Here is a 19,900-nt window from a genome sequence, read left to right as displayed (position 1 = left end):
TATGTTTCCGGATAAGTATATCGAAGAATGCCATTTGTGCCATCAGTAGTCACACCTCTTCCACACTATATGGAACTGCCCGACCATATGGCAACAGAACTACATTTCAATAGAGTCCTGGGAAGCGGCACTGTCAAGCTCGGACCTCTCCAGTCAGCGAGAACTGCTGGGAAGAGCCAAGCTAGGGGCTTTCGCCACTGCAGTCCTGAAAATAGGATTCCACCCTTAACTCCACCCCCTCCCCTTCTACCTTTGTTGTGAATAACGTTTAATACCACCACCACCACCTACTGCGGCTGACATTGACGGGAGGAATTGGTCTGGGAGCCGCTGGGCAACCATGGCAGCCGGGTTCGTGTTTACATCTCGAAAATTTAGAGACAGCGTGCCGGTGCGATAGGGTCAGGCTCGGTTACACTAGCGTAGCTTATTTAGTGGCTCTAGGAAACGCTAGAGCCATTGATTAAACTAGCCTTTTTAAAGGGACACTGAAGTGATATGTAAACATTGCGGGATTACTAGCGCAAATTGTAGTCCGGAGTCCCCAGGCCATGTTTCGACCACTCTGGGCGCGTTTACGCGATTTTATTTAGTAGAAAAATTAATTCAAAAATGCTGTCCTCCTCCCTTTACGCTCGCCCATTTTCTGGGGCGTTTTCGTGTGACGTCGAGAGGAGCCGAGCTCGCAATTGGCTGCGCTACTGCACGGCTCCCCGGCTTTCAGACAGAGTCAGTCGGCCCAGCGTTTCGTCAGCTGGCCGCCGACGGGCCGTCGCAATTCGTTCGCTCAGTTGAAACGAAGCCAGGACACGTTTGTGAATGGAAGAATGTGCCTTTCTTTACTTGGTTAGTTTGTACACTGTATCTAGCTGCAAGTCAAGGTCGCTTCATACAAGCGCTGCACAAGCGCACATGCGACGCTTCGCTGACATGGTACGCCAGTAGGAAAATATAAGGCCTCTTGAAGGCGTGAGAAGAGTCAGCGAAGTCAATATAGGTACTAAGGAAATAAAATCAACTGATATTTTTACCGTACAGCGTAAAACTAAGGTGCGGGAAGCACTTTTTTGCGCTGGGCGAACAAGCACAGCGGTCAGCAGCACGACTACGCATCTGCGAACGCTTTTCCGTCTAAGAAATGCAATTGCTAGACGTGATATATTGTGGAAACTTCGGGGATGCTTACTGCACGAGCGCAAAACAACAAATAGTCACCTAAGCTGCTTGAAATGCCGAAAGTAAATAAAAGTGTAAAGTGGTTATACAAGATATACCTTATATTACCAGGGCCAGCCGAGGCCGCCCCGTGGCTGAGTTGGCTGGAGTGCTTGGTATGACGTCGCAACTGTTCTGCAAGTCGCGAGTTCGAATCCCCGCGGGTACGTGCTGTTTTTTTTTTTTTGTAAGTTGACTTTTTCGTTTTCCGCCGATGTTTTCTATATTGAGTTCACCTTTTTTTGGGCCGCAACGTTCATGGCTCCACGAACTAGTTCACAAAACGCGCGCAGGCTGGCACTGGCGCGCTAGCGAGTTCTCGTTGGCGTGTTGTTGCCATAAGCACCAACTCTTGCAGGCAGTGGGCACAGGCCAGAATGAACAGACCCTTGGCCTGGTGCGAACACGCTTTTTACGATACAGGCATGAGGGAGGCAAGCTCCAAATATGGGGGAAAAGCGCATGATATTTGGGCGTCTATACGGGTACGCGGAGGGCGTTCATGCACTGCGTAGGTCTCTGCTAGTGAATGCTACGATTCCAAGCCGTCCTGGGAGGCTTATCTTTATGCATTTTTACAGCTGACAACATGGCAGAAGCGCAGTACGGTGATTACTGAGTTATTGAGAATGCCCATCCAACAACGCCACCGGTTGTGTTTTACAGAACCGAAACCGAAACTTGTTTGGTTGCTCACCTTGGGCATCGTCCAATCACGGTGCCCGCTCCTCCTAACGTCACAGCTTTAGTTGGTGCGGCCGCCGCAAACCGCGCATGGTAGTTTTTCTTCTTTCGCGCTTTGTAAAGTAATTACCGATTTGTCAAACGGATAAACGATGAAAAGTGTGCTAATTTGAGCCAGTCTACGCAGTGCAAGCAAAAACGGGAGCTTGACAAATTCACTTCAGTGTCCCTTTAAAGAGCAGCATGATAGGTCGCTCGAGAGCGCGACAAATCCATTAGCAGCCCAGCAAGAAGTGGCCAAGAGCTACTTGTGGCAGCACAGACTGTGAATTGTGTGTAAAATGCCAGACCAGAGGGGGTTAGGTTTTATCTGAAGCCCGGTATGCGGCAGCGAGAGAGTACCACATCGTAGAGTCGATACCAAGCAAAGGGATGCTTCCAAGAGCCCTGAAGGTGAGAGAGAGAGAGAGAGAGAGAGAGAGAGAGAGAGAGAGAGAGAGAGAGAGAGAGAGAGAGAGAGTATCCAGATTCGTAAGCAACGACACTCGTGCTAAGGCAGACAGAGACATTGAAAAAGCTTTGCAGCCACAGACGGAGCCTTGTGAACAAATGCTTAGGGGAGAAATACAAGTTGCCCTGGCAATTGAACCGAATTCGGACTGGTTTTTAAGGGAAAGGGTATTTCCAAATATTGTGCAGAAAGAGGTAGTGAGGAAAAATCACCCCCCTCCCCCCAGATATTGGGAAAGGACGCGTGCACCAACCTGTTTGTCCCAAAAGACAGCATCGGAGCCACAACCGCATGCTGGAAATTCCCGTAGATGCGTTACATGCGTATATTTCACTAGCCATAAAGCATCCGCTTTACTACGATGTTACGTCTGAAATACATACACTGCCAATCTTTTTTTACATCTTCAATTGTATTTATCTTGTTACCGAGAATAGGAGCAGTGGGAAACATGACATTTAACGCGGAAAGTAGCGCCTGGTCATATACAAGTTGTTTGCAACTAGTCATATGGACATTTATCTACGAAGATCTCGTTTCCTGTCGTACGTTAAAGGCAAGTATTCCGCTACACATTTGCAACTGAGTTTACATTGAGGTCTTCGGAAACCTAACACAGTATAAAATCTGAAGTTCAGGCTTGCACACATCAGCATTTCGCAGTCAGGCTGCTAAGGCACACTCCTTTCACAAAATATTACCATAAGCAAAAAGAGTCGCCGTTATTGCCGTTGTTCTTTTCGCGGAGGCTATTTAAACAGACGCTAATGCCGGCGCCTACACAGTTACAGTATCTGCATAACCTTGCGTGCGGCGAGAGCGGCGACCATTTTTGTGTGTGTGTGTGTCTGGAAAGACAACATGAAAGGGCATATAAATAATTTACTGACTTTATGCATCTGTATCAGCAAGGAAATACTTTCCTGGGTGAGTAGGTTGGCTCAGTGCGCAGGGTTTGGCATGAGTTGGGACCTCGGTTAAACGGGGGAAAGGGGGGGGGGGGGGGATCGGATAGGTACTAACTGGATATTGGAAGTTGGAGAGAGGATGAAGGGCGCTGGCGTGGGGTGACTTGAGGCACCGCCGGCAGTTGGTAGTCAGGCTGGTAGTGTGAGTTCCAACTACCAGGTGTGCTAGCTTGAAAATTCTCGTCGAGTATTCGGAGGGTTTGGGCACTCGTGGGCAGTGTTCTTTCTTGATGGTAGCTCGAGGATCCGGTGTGGGGCGCGGGATATACAGCGGGTGCAGCCAGGCAGAACCAAGAGGGGGACTTCTTTTTAAAACAGTCGCAAAAGTAGCAGGAGCGGAAGACTGGTCTCATGCGACGAGCAAATCATCCAATGCCGCTCCGTGCTGGCGATAACTGTAGCTTTCACGATGCTTCCGGACGCGAAGGACAGGGTGAAAGCGTTCATCAGAAGTGTTGCAGAGCCCCTTTACAAGAGGTAGAGACATCAAGAACAGTAGACCGTACTAGGAAGCACTTCAACAGCCGTTATAGGCGATATCCAAATCACAATGCGTATTATCACGCGGGAATGCCGATGAGCATCGAATTGGTGTTCGCGTTGCAATAGCTATACGTGTGCACCACGGAGCTCCGTGGTGTGCACACAGGTGTGTCAACATTCCTATAACTGAAACACCACGTGGAAAAAACACGAGCTCCACAAATTTTACGTTCCTGTATGCGGGCCTGTTTGCTGTAAACGGTATATAGTGATTTATTGCGGGGTTTAACGTGCCGACGCTACACAGGTGGTGAGGCGCGCCGTAGTGGAGGGCTCAGGATTAATTTTGACCACCTGGGGATCTTTAACGTGCTCCGAAATCTCGTGCACACGGGCGTTTTCGCTTTTCGCCTCCATCATAAAACCGACCGCCGCGGCCGGGAATCGAACCCGCGACCTTGGGTCCAGCAACACAACGCCATAGCCATTAATAATCCCTGTCAATGATTACATGTGATCGGCCGTCAAACGAAACTCCAAGCTCGATCACGCCCGCTTCACAGCTAGCAAGCAGCGATAGCAGTCTGTCTTGATATTACCCAGCCGAACAAACCGCTTCCGCTCACTGACTAGCCAGAATCACTGTTAATTATTAATCACCATTACCAATTGACTTCAGATGCTCGGATGTAACTCGATCTGGCGGTGGATACGTCTGCCTTTTGGCTAGCGGCCGGTTGAGTACGAAATCAAAATCGACCGCTCGATCACCGCGTCAATTGAAAGGTGGGCGTGAAGTTAGCTGTTACAAAGTGCGCACAATAAATAAAAAAAGCAAACTTGGGAAGAATTGTCCCTAGTGATCGCTAGCGGAGCGGCCGGTTGAGCACAAAATCAAGACCGACCGCTCTCACTGTAAGGTGGGCGTGAAGTTAGGTGTTACAAAACGCTAGCACAATAAAAAAAATTAAATCCGTTCCACCCAATGTGAAAGCTGTCGGAAGTGCAGAGCAGTGATTCGCCATATCGGGCTGTACCTCTGTTATCCGCTTACTGCTACCACCCCATGCAACTCAAATTTCCCGCCTTCGCAGTGCTCGCGCGCCTCCTGCCTGAAACTGCGCCAGCGGGAGTTCTGTTGGTTCTGTTCTCTTTGTGCTTTTCTCCCCGCACGCTGCCACATTTTGCGTTTGCTATCGTAAAAACCAACCCAACGGGCGTCCTTAACTAAAGGAATGCGGGTGCTGACGGTTAATTATGCATATTTTCTCTAAAAAGTACATACCTACATTTTTCTTTGCGCTAAACAACGGGAAGATGTATGACAAGCACCAGCGTTTCACGTGTTTCGAACGCTTATAACTATATAAAACGCTTGGCTTTCGAAGCCTCAGGGGTACGTCGCGAACTATAATAGTGAATAGATTTCTTTTTTTTTTTTTAGAGAAGCAATTAAGTTACCCTTTTCTTCGTACAGTGTGTCAATTAAGGCTAGGCAGTGTTCTCCCCGATTTCGTGATTACGACTGAATACATGACGGGAGGTATCTTGGGATATTTTAAGGAGGTTGTGGCCAGCGTGAAGTTTTTAAGCGCAAGATTTTCAAACGAGTATTTAAGTACGGTTACGCGTAATAAGAACCATATTATATTGTCGATGTTGTGTTATACATGTACAGGGTTATGTACTGTGGAAGGCCCGGTAGCGATGTGCTGCTGCTAGGACGACAAGGCGAGCGCCTAAAGGGCTCTGCACTTAAAACAAAGCAAATTTGGGAGGACCGAACCCGGGACAGGGAACCGCAAGCCCTACACCACACCCGGAGACCGCAGACCGCGCCTAGCGTCACCGCGCCTTATCAGCCGGTTTTGCTTCTGTCTGGGCGTCGGCTCCGTCTGGGCGGAACGAGATGCTCTCAATTGGATTCCGCCTGGACGGAAAGTTACCCGCAGCACTTTCTTCCGTCTGGGCGGACCTTTAGCACTTATAATCGTTCCGTTTAATGTGCCTTTCGGCCATGGAATATTTGCATATGATGAACGATCGGCGATGGATGAACCAGCCATGCTATTCTAGTTCACTCTGATGCTGACCACTGGTTGAACCTCCATTCAACTACGCAATATGATAGTGTGGTTTGGAAACATGGCAACAAAATGCTTGGCGCAAGTGGCGCAGGGATACAGAACAAGTTTTGATTTGGGTAGGCCGAAAAAATATATGTAGTTCATTTTTTTACATGTGTACAGTGGAGTGATGCATTCGTGGCTGGTCTTTTGTGAACGCGCCTTTGACAACTTGTAAGAACTACGCCTGCACTAAATTATGGATATGAAAACGGGGGCACATTTTTTTAAATTTTTTTGTGCGTGCTCTGTGCAGTTGCTGATGTTTGCAAGCTGTGTTTAATCTTTAAACATAATGCAGTGGCCGATAAGTTTGTTATATAAAATGGACATATTAGAAAAGCGCTTCAAAAAGAAATTTGGCTGTTTTTATCTCCTTGATGGATTTTTTAGCTACTTCTAGCCACTTTGACGTTCCCATCTAGGTACTTTTGCTTGCGACATTTGGCAACACTGGTCCAAATTCGCGCGCAGCAGCTGCGCGAATGTGCGCGAACTGTTAACCGTCCTATTCAAAGAGGTGTAAGCAAGTTATCATAACCAAATCCCGTACGCTGTGTTCCCTAGAACATGACACGCAAGTGCAAAGCCAGTAAAGCACGTTCGGCACGCGTAGCCGCTTCCCAAACTCCCGAGGAGCCGCTAAGATTCTTCGTTTTACCGAGTGAGTACTGGGCGCTATTCCTTGTGTGAACGGACCAGAGTGCGTTCCAAGCAGATAGGAATACTGAAAGGGTTGGTTTTCTTCAGTATGAAGGTAACTGACCTGTTACGTTCGGTCTCTCAGTACCGTCTCTTTTGAGCAGATTTTCCTGTTTTCTTTTTGTGTACTTTCCTTTTTGCTGTGCTGATGGGTTGTACATCGTGTAACCATTTGTATTGTATTCGTGTCTTTTTTCCTTGTTATTATGATGCAAATGTGCGTTATCATTCTTTTCAAGGTTACAGTGTGTTCTCAGTTTGAATATTCCCGTTTTGTTTGTTTGTTTTCTGCCTTTTTTTGTTACGCGTATGCAATGTATGTGCAAATGTAACCCCGGCCCCTATGTAATACCCCCTCACGGGTACCTTAGAGGGGGGGGGGGTGTTAAGAATAAATAAAATGAATTTATGGGAAACACCAATGTGGAGTATGCACTGCGAAGGAAAATCACCCGAAATGGCTAATTTCCCTTCGCAGTACTGTCTCTCGATCACGTGTTTCTTTGCAGGCGCTTTTCAGGGGTAAGAAGAGCAGGGACAGAAGAAACTGTGAACGTTTACTGCGTGAAGGCCCTTCTGCTGAAACTTACCCAAGGCAGCATAATTTCGCCCGGCCGGCCGAGTGCAGGCATACGTTTCTTCTACTGCGAGCAGGAGGATCCCCTTGTTTCCCCAAGCAAATCCGATGAGCGTTTGAATGGAGCGAGGCGTCAAATCGGGGTTCTTTTACGAGCGTGCCCGTCAGCATAGGCCCGAAATGTGGGGCACAGATTGCGTCCTGGGAACTTTTGTTCCAGGTGTACACGGTGCGGTTCGTGCATGGCTTCCCCACGATTTATCTCTTCTTCATCATCCAACATCATCGCTGCCGGCAGTATCAAAAAGTCAAAAGCATATCCAAGGGACAGAATGCAGGCAACAATCATCCTGCCTTGCTGCAAGGTGGTTATCACGACAGAAGGAATGCCGCAAAGGAGCCACCGTGTGGTGCGAAAGCCAGGAAATTTGTGTGGCTTCAACTATGGAAGGACGCGCCCAGTTGGTCTTGACAGCAGGCGCTGTGCTTCCAGATCGTGTAACCTAGGCTTTTGCCATGCGCTTGTGTAGTGCAGAAAATTGTTTTGTTAAACTGGCAAGCCCCCTAGGCCTGCACAACGGGTGACCCGCTCGAGTCAAGGGGTCTTCCCTGAATGAAATCGAGAAAGTTGCCTGAATTGGCGCAACATAATTTTTTGGTGCATTCTCTGTCTAAGCAGTTCGGTACCCTTCAATAAATTTGTGGGATGTTATATCTTCTGCTGCGCCCTGGTATGGTTGGCTACCTGAATGCATCATGCAGTATATACACCTAACTGCCACTTGGCTTTTAATTTTCCCACTGTTTACAGTGGTTCTTGTTTATGCTTGCAGGTCAGTACATTACCGGCACGGAACGCACACATGCCGTCTTCCTGCTTCCGCACCCCAAGACAGGTTTGAGGCTTCTCTTAGGGATGCTGAATTCTGTGTAGCTGGCTTTCTCTGCACTAGGTCTCCATTCTTGTTTTCTAAAATACAGCAAACCTGGGGGGTGGGGAGAGGGGGAACGCAGCACCGAAGGAGAGACGCTGCTGTGTTCTGCCTCTCCCTGCGTGCAGCGTTTTTTTTTTCTTTGACAACATGAACCAACAAGCCCAGCTTTCCACATTAATCAACTTTAATTCTTGTGTTTTGAGCAAGTGTGCAAAATGTTACTATCTCACTTGGAACAAGTAATCGGGACAACAGACGAAGCAGTGGCAAACCACCATCCACTTTCTGCCAAGGTCTCTTGATGTTTCAGAATTTGGTTTGTGCAATTGGTGGGCCCACTGCTGGGTGATTGCCTGTAGTTCTGTTTGATCATATCTCTTGAACGCTAATGTGCTGTTGACGCACTGATAGCTCTTTCCAGTGTTCATTCAAATGATATGATCAGACAGAGTGGTGGTGTTTTTGGTTGCGGCCGGCATTCACATGAACAAGATTCAGTGAATCAAAGAACCCGGTGAAAAAGTGGCTGGTCAGCTGCGGCTGCTCCATCTGTTCTCCTCAATATTGAGATTAACTGAAGGGGCGACATGGCTTTTAAAACAATTTTTTAAAAATTTTTAAGTAAACTCTGTGAAACTTGTCAGTCTTGCTGCTTTCTTTTTACTGATCTCATATATGCCATTATTTTTAAGTTGGTTAGTTACCAAGATAATTAGAGATAATTAGCAATTTTTGGAGGAACAATAGGCAAAACAGTGTTAGCCATAAAACTATAATCTTTATATTTTCCAATACCATGAACCCTGGTGAGTGCAATAAGAGAATCTTTTTTTTGATGCACTACTTTGAACTAATTTTACGGCTCATTTAACCTTGGTAGCACCAGTGGCAAGGAACCATTTCGAATACTCATTTCAAGCACTAAAGTTTACTAACACTGTTTTGTCTATTGTTCCTCCAAAAATGGCTAATTATCTCTAATTATCTTGGTAACTAATTGACTTACTCAAAAAATAGTGGCATATATGAGATAAGTGGGAAAAAAGCAGCAAGACTGACATGTTTCACAGAGTTGGTTACAATTAAAGGAAGCTGTTCTAAGAGCAATATGTCCTCCCTGAAATGTGCGCAAATTGGCATAATGATGATGGGACAAGGCAGTTTTTAAACGAACCAAACTTGCATCCGTTTTGTCTTCATGGCCCCTTTAATCTTAGAGCAATCTTGATGGATAAAGTTGGAGCTCCCAATGACAAACCGTCAAACAAAAATTGAAACTGCCTGTGTCATTAATTCACCTGTTCGGATCAGGTTACCGGGTAACAGGGATGAGCAGGAGAAAGATTGGGCATAATCGGGACTGAAGGGGAGAATTTTGAATCAGTGCACTGATTTTGATAAAATCTTTAGAGATGGTTTGCTTCATCGTGATTGGAAAGCGTGCAAAATGTTGTTATTCCAGTTTAACCGGGAATGAAGTCATGAACGCCTCACTCTGCAGTGAGCGTGTCAGCTTAGGAAAACTACCTTTTCCAAAATGCAAAATATATACCCAATTTTTCTTTTGAAATAGCCCCTGGACAGCCTATTGTACGAGATAACAGTAACCAGCTTCAAGTTTTTGTCACTTTGTAGAAATGTTTCCTAATTAGATCTTTCGTCTCCTGTTATGGGGATCTAATTAGGAAACGGCAAACCATGACAATCTCCACCCCAGCTGACAGAATAGAACTGGCGGAGCTTTCGAAGTTAATCAATAAGCGTAAGACAGCTGACATACGGAAGTATAATATAGAGAGGGTCGAATACGCTGTAAAGAACGGAAATAGCCTGAAAGCAGTGAAGAGGCATCTTAGCTTTGGGAAAAATCAGAAGTATGCACTTAAAGACAAGCAAGGCAATGTCATCACAAATATGGATAAAATAGTCACAGTAGCCGAGGAGTTCTATAGGGATCTGTGCAGTAGCCGGGACATCCAGGATAATGCCGAACGAGAAAATAGTTCCGAGGAGATAGACATCCCACCAGTAGCGACAGAAGTAAGTGAGGCTTTGAGAGAAATGAAAGGGGGCAAAGCGCCTGGTGAGGATCAGATAACAGCAGACCTCTTTAAGGATGGCGGAGAGATTGTACTTGAAAAACTGGCAAACATGTATAAGCAATGCCTAACAGCCGCAGGTGTACCGGAATCTTGGAAGAACGCGAACATCATCCTAATACATAAGAAAGGTGACGTGAAGGACTTGAAAAATTACAGGCCGATCAGCTTACTGTCAGTCGTCTACAAGGTACTTACCAAGGTAATCGCTAACAGAATTTCTGCAACCTTCGATTTCAGTCAACTAACAAGCAGGGTTCCGTAAAGGCTATTCAATAATCGACCATATTCACACGATCAATCAGGTGATAGAGAAGTGCGCTGAGTATACTGAACCCTTATATATAGCCTTCATTGATTATGAGAAAGCATTTGACTCGGTCAAAACCTCAGCAGTCGTTCAGGCATTACGGAACCAGGCGGTAGATGAGCATTATGTAAGAATACTTGAGGATATCTACAATGGGTCCACAGCTACCATCATCCTCCATAAGGAGAGCAGTAAAATACCTATAAGGAAGGGCTTCAGACAAGGAGACAATCTCCACAATGTTATTCACAGCATATTTACAAGAAGTATTCAGAACATTGGATTGGGAACAGGTGGGAGTAAGGGTTAATGGAGAATACCTCAGTAACCTCAGATTTGCTGATGACGTTCCCTTGTTACGTAACTCGATGGATGAATTGCAAAGCATGCTTACCGCACTGAACAAATAGAGCAGAACAGTGGGTCAAAAAATTAATATGCAGAACACTAAAGTAATGATCAATAACCTTGGGACAGCACAGCGGTTTGAGATAGGCGACGAGGCAGTGGAAGTGGTAAGCGAATATATCTACTTAGGCCAAGTTGTGACCCCAGATCCCAACCATGAAGCAGAGATAATTAGAAGGATGAGAATGGGGTGGAGTACATATGGCAGATATTCTCAGATAATGAATGGCAGCCTACCATTGTTCCTGAAGAAGAAAGTGTATGACAGCTGCATCTTACCAGTACTCACCTACGGGGCAGAAACTTGGGGGCTCACTGAGGGTTCAACTTAAATTGAGGATGACTGAGCGAGCAATGGAACGGAAGATGATAGGTGTAACATTAAGGGACAAGAAGAGAGCGGAGTGGGTCAGGGAACAAACGCGTGTTAAGGACATATTAGTAGAAATGAAGAAGAAGTGGACGTGGACGGGGCATGTAATGCGAAGGCAAGATAACAGTTGGTCATTAAGGGTAACAGAGTGGATTCCTAGAGAAGGCAAGCTTTGCAGGGGGCGGCAGAAAGTTAGATGGGCAGATGAGATCAAGAAGTTTGCAGGGATAAATTGGTCGCAGTTAGCGCAGAACCGGGGTAGTTGGAGATTATTGGGAGAGGACTTCGCCCTGCAGTGGGCGTAGATAGGCTGGTGATGATGATGAGAAATGTAGTCACTTGACAGCGAAAGTCTCAAGTGTGTTAGAAACTGCATAAAGCAAACTGTCTGACCAGCACAATGGGATGGTGCTGGTCTTTTCCTCACTGCACATTGAATCCAGTGTTTGTTAGCAGCTTTGGCATCGCACACGTGCGACCGTTATGGCAAAAAGATTGATTTTGATATTTTATACGCCACAGATGATAACGAAATTTAATGGAAATATTCATTACTAGATGAGTAACCCAGTGCCAGAAAACCTGTGAATGTATTCCAAGGTGAGAAATTGCTCTTTTTGCCCCGCAACTCCCCTTCAGCGGGCTTAGGCACCCCAAAAATCTACATGAGCCACATAACAAGCAAAACTTGCAGTGTCTGTGCTACGCGTCCCAACTAGGTTTTTGTGGTGTTTTGTTTTCCTTAAAACTTGCTGCTGAGCATATTCTTATGATACGAGAATGCGAAAGCGCTTCTTGTGGTTCAGTTTGTCTTCTGCTGATGTTGGGTATGCTAAAGCCACTGAATAAGCTATGCTTAAGAGTAACGACACTGGCGGCATGGAAACAGCCATTTTGGTGCCTGAGTCCAGGGTGGCCAGCTTTATGTGCCCTATTGCTGCCGAAACTGACGGGCGGGTCTGGGCACTACTTGGCAACCATGACAGCTGTGCTTACTTTTTGAGGATTTTGAGACAGTGCGCAGGTGCGACAAGGTCAGGCTCGGTTATGCTAGCGTAACTTATTGGCTCTAGGTTACGCTAGAGCCACTAAATAAACTACGCTTTTCTAGTGGCTGTAGGTTACGCTAGGCCAGTCGTTCTTTTCCTGCGGGAATCGGAGCAGGCGTTTCTCACCTTCTGGCCGGTTGAAACAGCCCAGTAGAGAGCAGCACGGCATCGCTACTCTGTCTGGGACTGAAAAACTCTCTCTCGACGTGTCGTAAAGCCACACTGCGCTCTGAAAATCACTATTTATTGAAGAACGCACGCACGCTCAACACAGAGGCACCAAAATGTCAGCTCCCATGGGTCTTCCCGGGGTAAACAAATGTCACGTGACACGGTTCGACCAACCAATGGCTGCTGTCAGCGGCATACAACAATGACAGAACAGAGTGCCAATACTCTGAAACCTTATCTAGTGGCTCTAGGGTACGCTAAGCATACAGCCTCGACCTTGGGCTCGCTGCAGCTACTTGTGGCAGAACCACTGTCCATGCTGCTGTTGCTACATCGCCTCCATGCAAGTCCAGCTTATTGCGAGAGCAGTCTCCCTGTGCAGGCACTGTCGCAGCCAATGGGAGTTGAGTGTTGCTGCAGTAGGGCAGCCCTTTGTGCATGTGTCTGGAGGGTGCCGCCAACCTAGCCGAGGAGCGCTTTTGCACCAAGCATTTGCGGGCGAGGATGCACTGTGACAGGGAGATGCAAGTGTGGCATCTTGTTTGTCTTGTGCCCCTTTTTGTTTGTTCTCTTCAGCACGTTAAGCAAGGGTGGAATTTTTTTCGGTTTGATTTTGAGATTCACCTCGGCGCTAACCGAAAGCGGTCTGTTAACCGACAGGCCACCAGAAGCATTCACTACCCTCGATCGAGCAAGGGCATAGCAGTGCATAAGCTGCCCTCATTTTTTGTGGCTACCTTAATTTCATAAAATTAAAGCTCGCATTTTATGTCCTTCCCAGAATTGGTGGTTGGCAAATTCTCGTTCCCAACGTGTACCCCTATGCTGTATTACCTATACAGTGGAACTCCACTAATACGACTTTCAAGGGACTGCGCGAAGGCGTCGTATAACTGGGGGGGGGGTCGTATGACCGGGGTGCGGGTAAATGCCGGCCTAGCGGACGGTCTTACGCAACGAAGCAGCTAAGAACTTATTTAAACCATTATATTTAGCGCATTCTCGCGTGATTTGCTAACATTAGCTACAGTACCGTTTTTTAAAAAGAAATGCCTATTTAATGCCCACTCCTCTCCACGGCATCCAAGCTGGCCTGCCAGCCAAGCACTGCGGGCAACGCGACTCCCTGTCGTCCGGCGCTATTTTTAGCCCGCCAGCCCCGCGCCTTGCGCGCGCGAGATAAGGCGAACGTGGTCGAGCAAATTGAGAGGGGAAAAGGTGAGTGTGAAACTGCCGAGGCCAAGCGAAACAAACGATAGTACGATACGGCGATTAAAAAAGCGGCAAAGAAAGGAGCGGAGAGACAGCCTCGTGAAAGGAAAAAACTTGGATCGAGCATGTGAGGAAAGCGGCTGTTCCATCATCGCCGTGGGGTTGCGTCGTGCGCATCGTCACGTTCGTCGGCGGCTCCAGGGAAGCTTCAAATTCACAGTCCGCCAGCCACCTGAACTTTAACTTCTCGTGGTTGGTGCACTGGCGTGCTGCTGCTGCGTGGGGCCTTTGAAGGTGAACTCCCACTTGCGGGTACCCGCCTGCTTGCTTGTGTCCGTTCATCAAGTCGTCTGAAGGAATCAAGAAAGGTCGAGATGAGGCGGTGAAGCAGTGTAAAAGATGCGAGAACGCCGGTTTAACCGTGCCAGGGTCCGTCGTATGAAGCGGACCGCGTGCACCCGAGCGTCATATCATCGGGGTTTTCTAATGCATTGTTTTCACAGGGAGTTTGCCAAGACCGCGATAATCCGTCGTAAGAAGCTGGTAGTCTCAAGTCCAGGGGACGTATCAGCGGGGTTCCACTGTAGTTCCTTTCAGAAGCTGCGTGCAGCACTGTGGAGGTACTGTATTTACTTGCGTAATGATCTCACTTTTTTTTTTTCAAAAAATATGATGCAAAGTTAGGGGTGCGATCATTACGAGAGGTACATTTTTCGGGAAAAAGTTTCAACGCAGAAAACGCAAGTTGCAGGTCAGAATGTTTAGGATAAGTCTCATGAGCATAATAAACGTAACAAAAAAACATAATAATAGCTCCACTGACCACCGAATGAGACCGAGTGATGCTGAATGCAGTGTTTTTGTTACGGAACACGCCGGAACGAGTTAGCTGTGAGGTGAGAACAGGTTGACCAATAAGTGTCTGCTGCTGTCACAGTGTGGGACATCAAGACATGGCTGCCGACACAGCAAGCGGAGCGCGTTTTTTTTAATATGTTTTGTGAGTACATTATGTGCATTTAGTGAGAGTTTGTTCCGCACCAATAATGAACTCACACTTGCCGATATCGCTAATATCACCAAGTCCGCGGCAATAACGTAGCTGTGTCCGCTTTGAAAGCGGAGGAAACTAACGTAAGCACGATTATCGTCGTCTAGACTTAGCACACATACGACATATGGCTGCGGCAAGTTCAGAGTGTGATCATTGCGCGGGAAATAAAAAAGTCGTATTTTGACGACGAACCTCAGAGGTGCGATCATTACGCGAGTGCGATCATTATGCGAGTAAATACGGTACATTGTTGTCAAAAGTCTGCACACTGAGCATGCCTAACTCACCCTGGAGGGGGCCTTGAAAGGACACTTTTGTCTCCCCTTTGAGCAGGTGGGACTGCAAGGCCCCAGTGCCTAGTATTTCGTTTTTCTTTTCAAGGGGAGTTAGGTGTGCTCAGTGGGTGGGCTGTTGGCAACAATGTAGCCTCCACAGTGCTTCACGCAGCTTCTGAGAGGAACTATAGGCATACTAGCCCAAACACTTGTGCATCTAGACTCAGCACTGGGACAGCAGAGGTGTGGCTTTGTTACCACATGAATGCAAGTAATGTACCATCGCTCACTGTGGAGGCAGGCCTTTCCGCTCGCTTGCTGACGCATGATGGCTCGGATCTGTCATCATGGCTGTACACCGACCGAACTGAAATGCATGGTCGCGTACAGCACAACAAAGTAACAGAAGAGAACCGATTGCCTCCTTTTTGCTTTTTTGTCATGTTATGCCGTTTGTATTTTCACCGAGTTGACATCCGTTTGTCTTCAGCGAAGCATCTGTGCAGCCCATAGTGCACTGCCAACACAGCTGCACAACCCTGATTGTACCTCTTCAACTGCCCTCTCTCGAAGGTTCTCCACAGCCCTTCACTCTCCCGCCAAACTTGTCACTGTTGTGCGTGCGGTTTCTGAAGCTGCTGCTGATGATTCGGTGTTTCATCGAGCCACAGTGCACTATCGTTCGGAGTAATGCACTCCGCCTGGAATGGAGCACCGGGGTCTGGCTGTGAATGGTCGGCCAAGGGCAGCAAGGGTCTTATTCGTTTGTGCAGGGGAAGCGGCGTTGTACATGAAGACTGACACGGGCGAGTACCTGGAGATGGTGAAGTTCAGGGAGAAGCAGGGTTCCTGGATGGTCAACGGCGGTGTGGAGCAAGGTGGGCCATCAGCCTTCTCGGTAGCCCGGATGTGAAGCCTGAAAGGGGCACTGACACAAAATTTTGAAGGCGAGATAACTTCGGAGATAGATTGGTGGGAACACATATACATCATCTGCAAAATATTGACGGCGAATACAGCCTAGAACATATTTAAAATCAATTTTGAAGTGTGCGAAACGCAACCGAGCAGCCAGCAGAGGACCACGCGCAATTGTAAATAAACAACATCCAAACACGTCACGAGTTTGTGTTTGCCGCTTCCGCACTGTCGGCGCTTTTCGCCGGCTCCGCCGGCTCGCCGCTCCAATCGGAGGGCCGGAGGGCGGAGCTTCTGCTCTCGAGAACGAACGACCAGATCGTTGGCGGCAGCGGCGCCGTGAATTCGTCAGCTCATCGGGCAGCTTGTAGCGACCAAAGTTCTACAGCGATTCCAGGCACTCTGTTTCTATTACTTTTGATTTACATTGGACGCGAAAACGCGCCGGAGGCACGAAAAGCTCACTGAGCTAGCCGCACGGTCGCTGTGCAGGCGGCGGCCACGGCCGCGAAGTGACCCAGGCCGGCGCAGGTAGCTCGAGTGATAGCTTGTTACCGCTGCACGAAATTGTCCCCAAGTCCCGACCTTGGTGGCTTACATGAGAAAGGAGTTAATGATGCGCTGGCGGGTTGCATTAAAAATTGTCATCTGACCGCTTACGAGAGCGGCACTCGAATATCCGCCGCAGTGCTGAGCCGAACACAACTGTAGGCGGACCTGTAGGCAGACCGGCCGGCTGCTCCCAGCGCGCGTCTTGCCACCCACCGTCTCGAGCGTCGCGCGTCGTTCTTTAGCCGCGGTAGCATTTGCACTCGCAGCGCCGGCGTCACATCCACGGTCGCTTTTTAATTAAGCGCCTCACGAGATCAGTACGTGAGGGCATTCGCAGAAACTGCCGTCGATGCGGATTCGACAGTGCTACGGCGGCTCTGCTCTGTGATATCCCTCCGACGGTCACGTGGTCAGCTTTGTTCACACAAAATCCACAAAATCCATCGTTTCGCAGCACTCGCTGAAACCGAAACTGTGACTGGCCGCATTGAAAATTCCTCTAATTAAACAACCGCCGCACGCTGAAGCAAATGAGGTTTCTACAGGTTATAAGTAGGTAACTAGCTACTTATCGCAACAAAAAAAACAAGATGCAAAATTTTTGTGTCAGTGCCCCTTGAAGCATTGTTGTTGGCCTGTTTGTGAACACCCTTGGTTCGATCCCCTGGTTCGCCACAGTGCTGCACTGGCGTGCACTTGTGGCTTGCGTAAAACTCGAGCTGTCTGCCTTGATCACCAGGTCTTCCCACTTGTCTTCCACACCAAAGGAAGGGGAGGGAAGCCTGGTTGCACTTGCAGTTGGTCATTCTTAGCTGCCACCTCGAAGGAGCGCTGACGTGGTCTTTCTGTGTGGCATTTTTATCGCTGCTTTGGCACCTGTCGGCCCAACAACTGTGGGATGGCACTGTTCGCAGCCTTTTTGTTTGTTTTGACACGCCTTGTGGTGCCACTGTTCTATTTGGAAGGTGGCCGTGCCACATGGCGTCAGTCTCAGCGGCAGCCTGCCGCCAAATTGGAACTCGGAAAAGAGGTGCTGATGATGAGGGTGGAAATACTGCCACTAGGGAAAGCGGCCATCACATACCGGCTGTGATGGTGAGCCAGAGGGATCTTCAAGCAAAAAACTACTTGAAGCCACCACCATGAGTGCACCCCTCCTTGTTGGGCACCCTCAGACTGCCGTGCTCTTTTTCGTTCAGTTTGAACATCAACAGCATTTCATTTCATTTCATTTATTTCATTTATTTACTCTCAGGGCCGCAAGGCGTTACAGAGAGGAGTGGCATTTAACATGACTAAGAAGTAATACAGCATATAGTAATATTAGTAACAAAAATTACAAGAAGTCGCACACCGCGGACTTGAAATGAGCTGGGTCGGTGATAGCGATGATGGAGGCGGGAAGGTGGTTCCATTCGGAGCTGGTTTTGGGGACGAAAGAGTAAAAATAAAGATTTGTTTTGCACATGGGTACTCCAACCTTGAACTTATGATTAGTCCGGTGCGAGACATACGATGGTACTGAAAAAAGTGCATAAGTGCATTTTTTAGATATTCGTTGTAAAAAAATATTTTGTGGAACAAACACAAACGAGAAATGGCTCGCCTTTTATCAAGGTCAGGAAGGTTCAAGGTTAGTTTCATATTAGTTACACTTGCTGTCCTGGAATAATTGCATAGTACAAAACGAGCCGCACGGTTTTGAATACATTCGAGATCAGTGATAAGGTTGTTAGTATATGGATCCCAGACGCAAGAAGCGTATTCCATTTTTGTTCGAACGAGGGTTTTATATAGTAGAAGTTTTAACAAGATTGGTGCTGAGGCAAAGTTACGCCGAATAAAGCCAAGCATGCTGTTAGCCTTGTTAGTAATGTGCTCTATATGTGTGCGCCAAGAAAGGTCACTGGAAATGTGAACGCCAAGATATTTGTATGTGTTAGCGGGATCAAGCGGGGAACCATTCAGACTATATGTGGGCAGTTCTACTTTTGTTTTGGATTTGGTTATACGCATTGCCTTACATTTACCGACATTTAATTTCATCAGCCATGTGTCACACCAAGCACTTACGTTATCGAGGTTGTTCTGCAAAATAGAAATGTCAGATGTGTTAGAGATTTCTCTTATAAACTACACAATCGTCAGCGAAGAGTCTGATAGGAGACGACGGTATTGGAAAGATCATTAATGTATATTAGAAAAAGGAGTGGGCCAAGCACAGATCCCTGGGGAACACCTGATGTTACAGGGCAAATATTAGAGTCATGGTTATGACTGCTAGGATGCCGCATGACAGCATGACTGCTAGGAGGCCGCCAAATACTTCCTGGGCGATGCCTTCATCACATACGTAGGAAGCTGCTTACATAGTAATCTCACGTTGGAAACTTCGCGTCTGCACTCCTTTCAGCAGAAAAATCTATTCAAACAGGCGCAGTTTGTGTTAGCGATGGGCAAGAATGTTTGGGGACTTCTGCCATCAGTCCTTGACGTTCACAGCTGCGGCGGCGTCTTCTAAGTGGAACAGTCTTGCACTAATCTTGCCGATGTCGCACCTCCACGAGTTCTGTTTAGTTTGCTTGCCTCTTGTCTAAATGGAGCCGAATCATGCAGCACCAAACACTGCCTGTTGACAAGCTGGGAGAGAGAAAAAGTAAACATTTATCAAAACAGTATTCGTAAAGATGTTCGTAATGTCGATTTTTGGTTTTGAAATTATAACTGCAACATGGAGCTTCCATCCTCATCCGGGCCGCTGTTATCGATTATTGGGCTGAGCAAACAACCTCGGTGCCAATTGATCGTGTGGGCTATCCATATTGAAGTTTGTCCCTTTTTCTTGTCTTGTTAGCCTAAAAAAACCAATGAAGCAACACCTAAGAGAGTGAGGGTTCCGGCTAGTTGTTGATCCATACCGCCCCATTGTGCACAAACCAGGAACATGCAAAGAAAAAAGACACCCAAGTGCTTGTGTGCATCTCTTTTCTCTGTCTGTTGTCTGGCTGTGCGCTGTGTAATGATGAAGCAAGTATGTTGTAGCTGGAAATTCATGGCGAGACCAAGGCGCCTGCTATCTTGAACTGTATTTAGCCTCAATTTGTGGCCACTTTTAGCTGCCGTTGGTTTTAGAAATGCACATTTGGCATCGTTTGTTTGCTAACACTAGATTCAAAGGCTGATTTTGATTTATTGTTACAGGGACCATGAAGACAAAATGCGAGTAATGTGCGGGAAGGGAGTGGATGCATTTGCTCCTCCAGGTGAAGGGGGCGAGG

The 19,900-nt window shown here is 47.4% G+C and overlaps 1 protein-coding gene across 6 annotated transcripts in view; it reads left to right on the top strand.

Annotated features, from left to right (window-relative positions):
• The first annotated feature begins 6,419 nt into the window (after window positions 1-6,419).
• The window catches only part of LOC144179421 (ribonuclease H2 subunit B-like), a 77,032-nt gene continuing 63,551 nt past the window's right edge, over window positions 6,420-19,900 (top strand). For 2 of the 6 annotated variants that reach the window (XM_077707803.1, XM_077707796.1), the window contains exons 1-3: window positions 6,421-6,651; window positions 8,100-8,162; window positions 15,926-16,030. In XM_077707803.1, coding sequence (XP_077563929.1) covers window positions 6,558-6,651; window positions 8,100-8,162; window positions 15,926-16,030 — 262 coding nt within the window. In that variant the 5' untranslated portion in view covers window positions 6,421-6,557. Of the gene's footprint in view, window positions 6,652-8,099; window positions 8,163-15,925; window positions 16,031-19,900 lie in introns of all 6 variants that reach the window. The other 4 variants (XM_077707810.1, XM_077707781.1, XM_077707776.1 and 1 more) reach the window with 4 other exon arrangements.

The sequence above is a fragment of the Haemaphysalis longicornis genome, unplaced genomic scaffold, assembly GCF_048455015.1.
Source record: "Haemaphysalis longicornis isolate Haplotype H1 unplaced genomic scaffold, Haemaphysalis longicornis Haplotype H1 scaffold_1, whole genome shotgun sequence".
NCBI classification, from domain to species: Eukaryota; Metazoa; Arthropoda; class Arachnida; order Ixodida; family Ixodidae; genus Haemaphysalis; species Haemaphysalis longicornis.
Note: the sequence above shows the minus strand (reverse complement) of the source record. Positions and strands in the feature narration are given on the sequence as shown.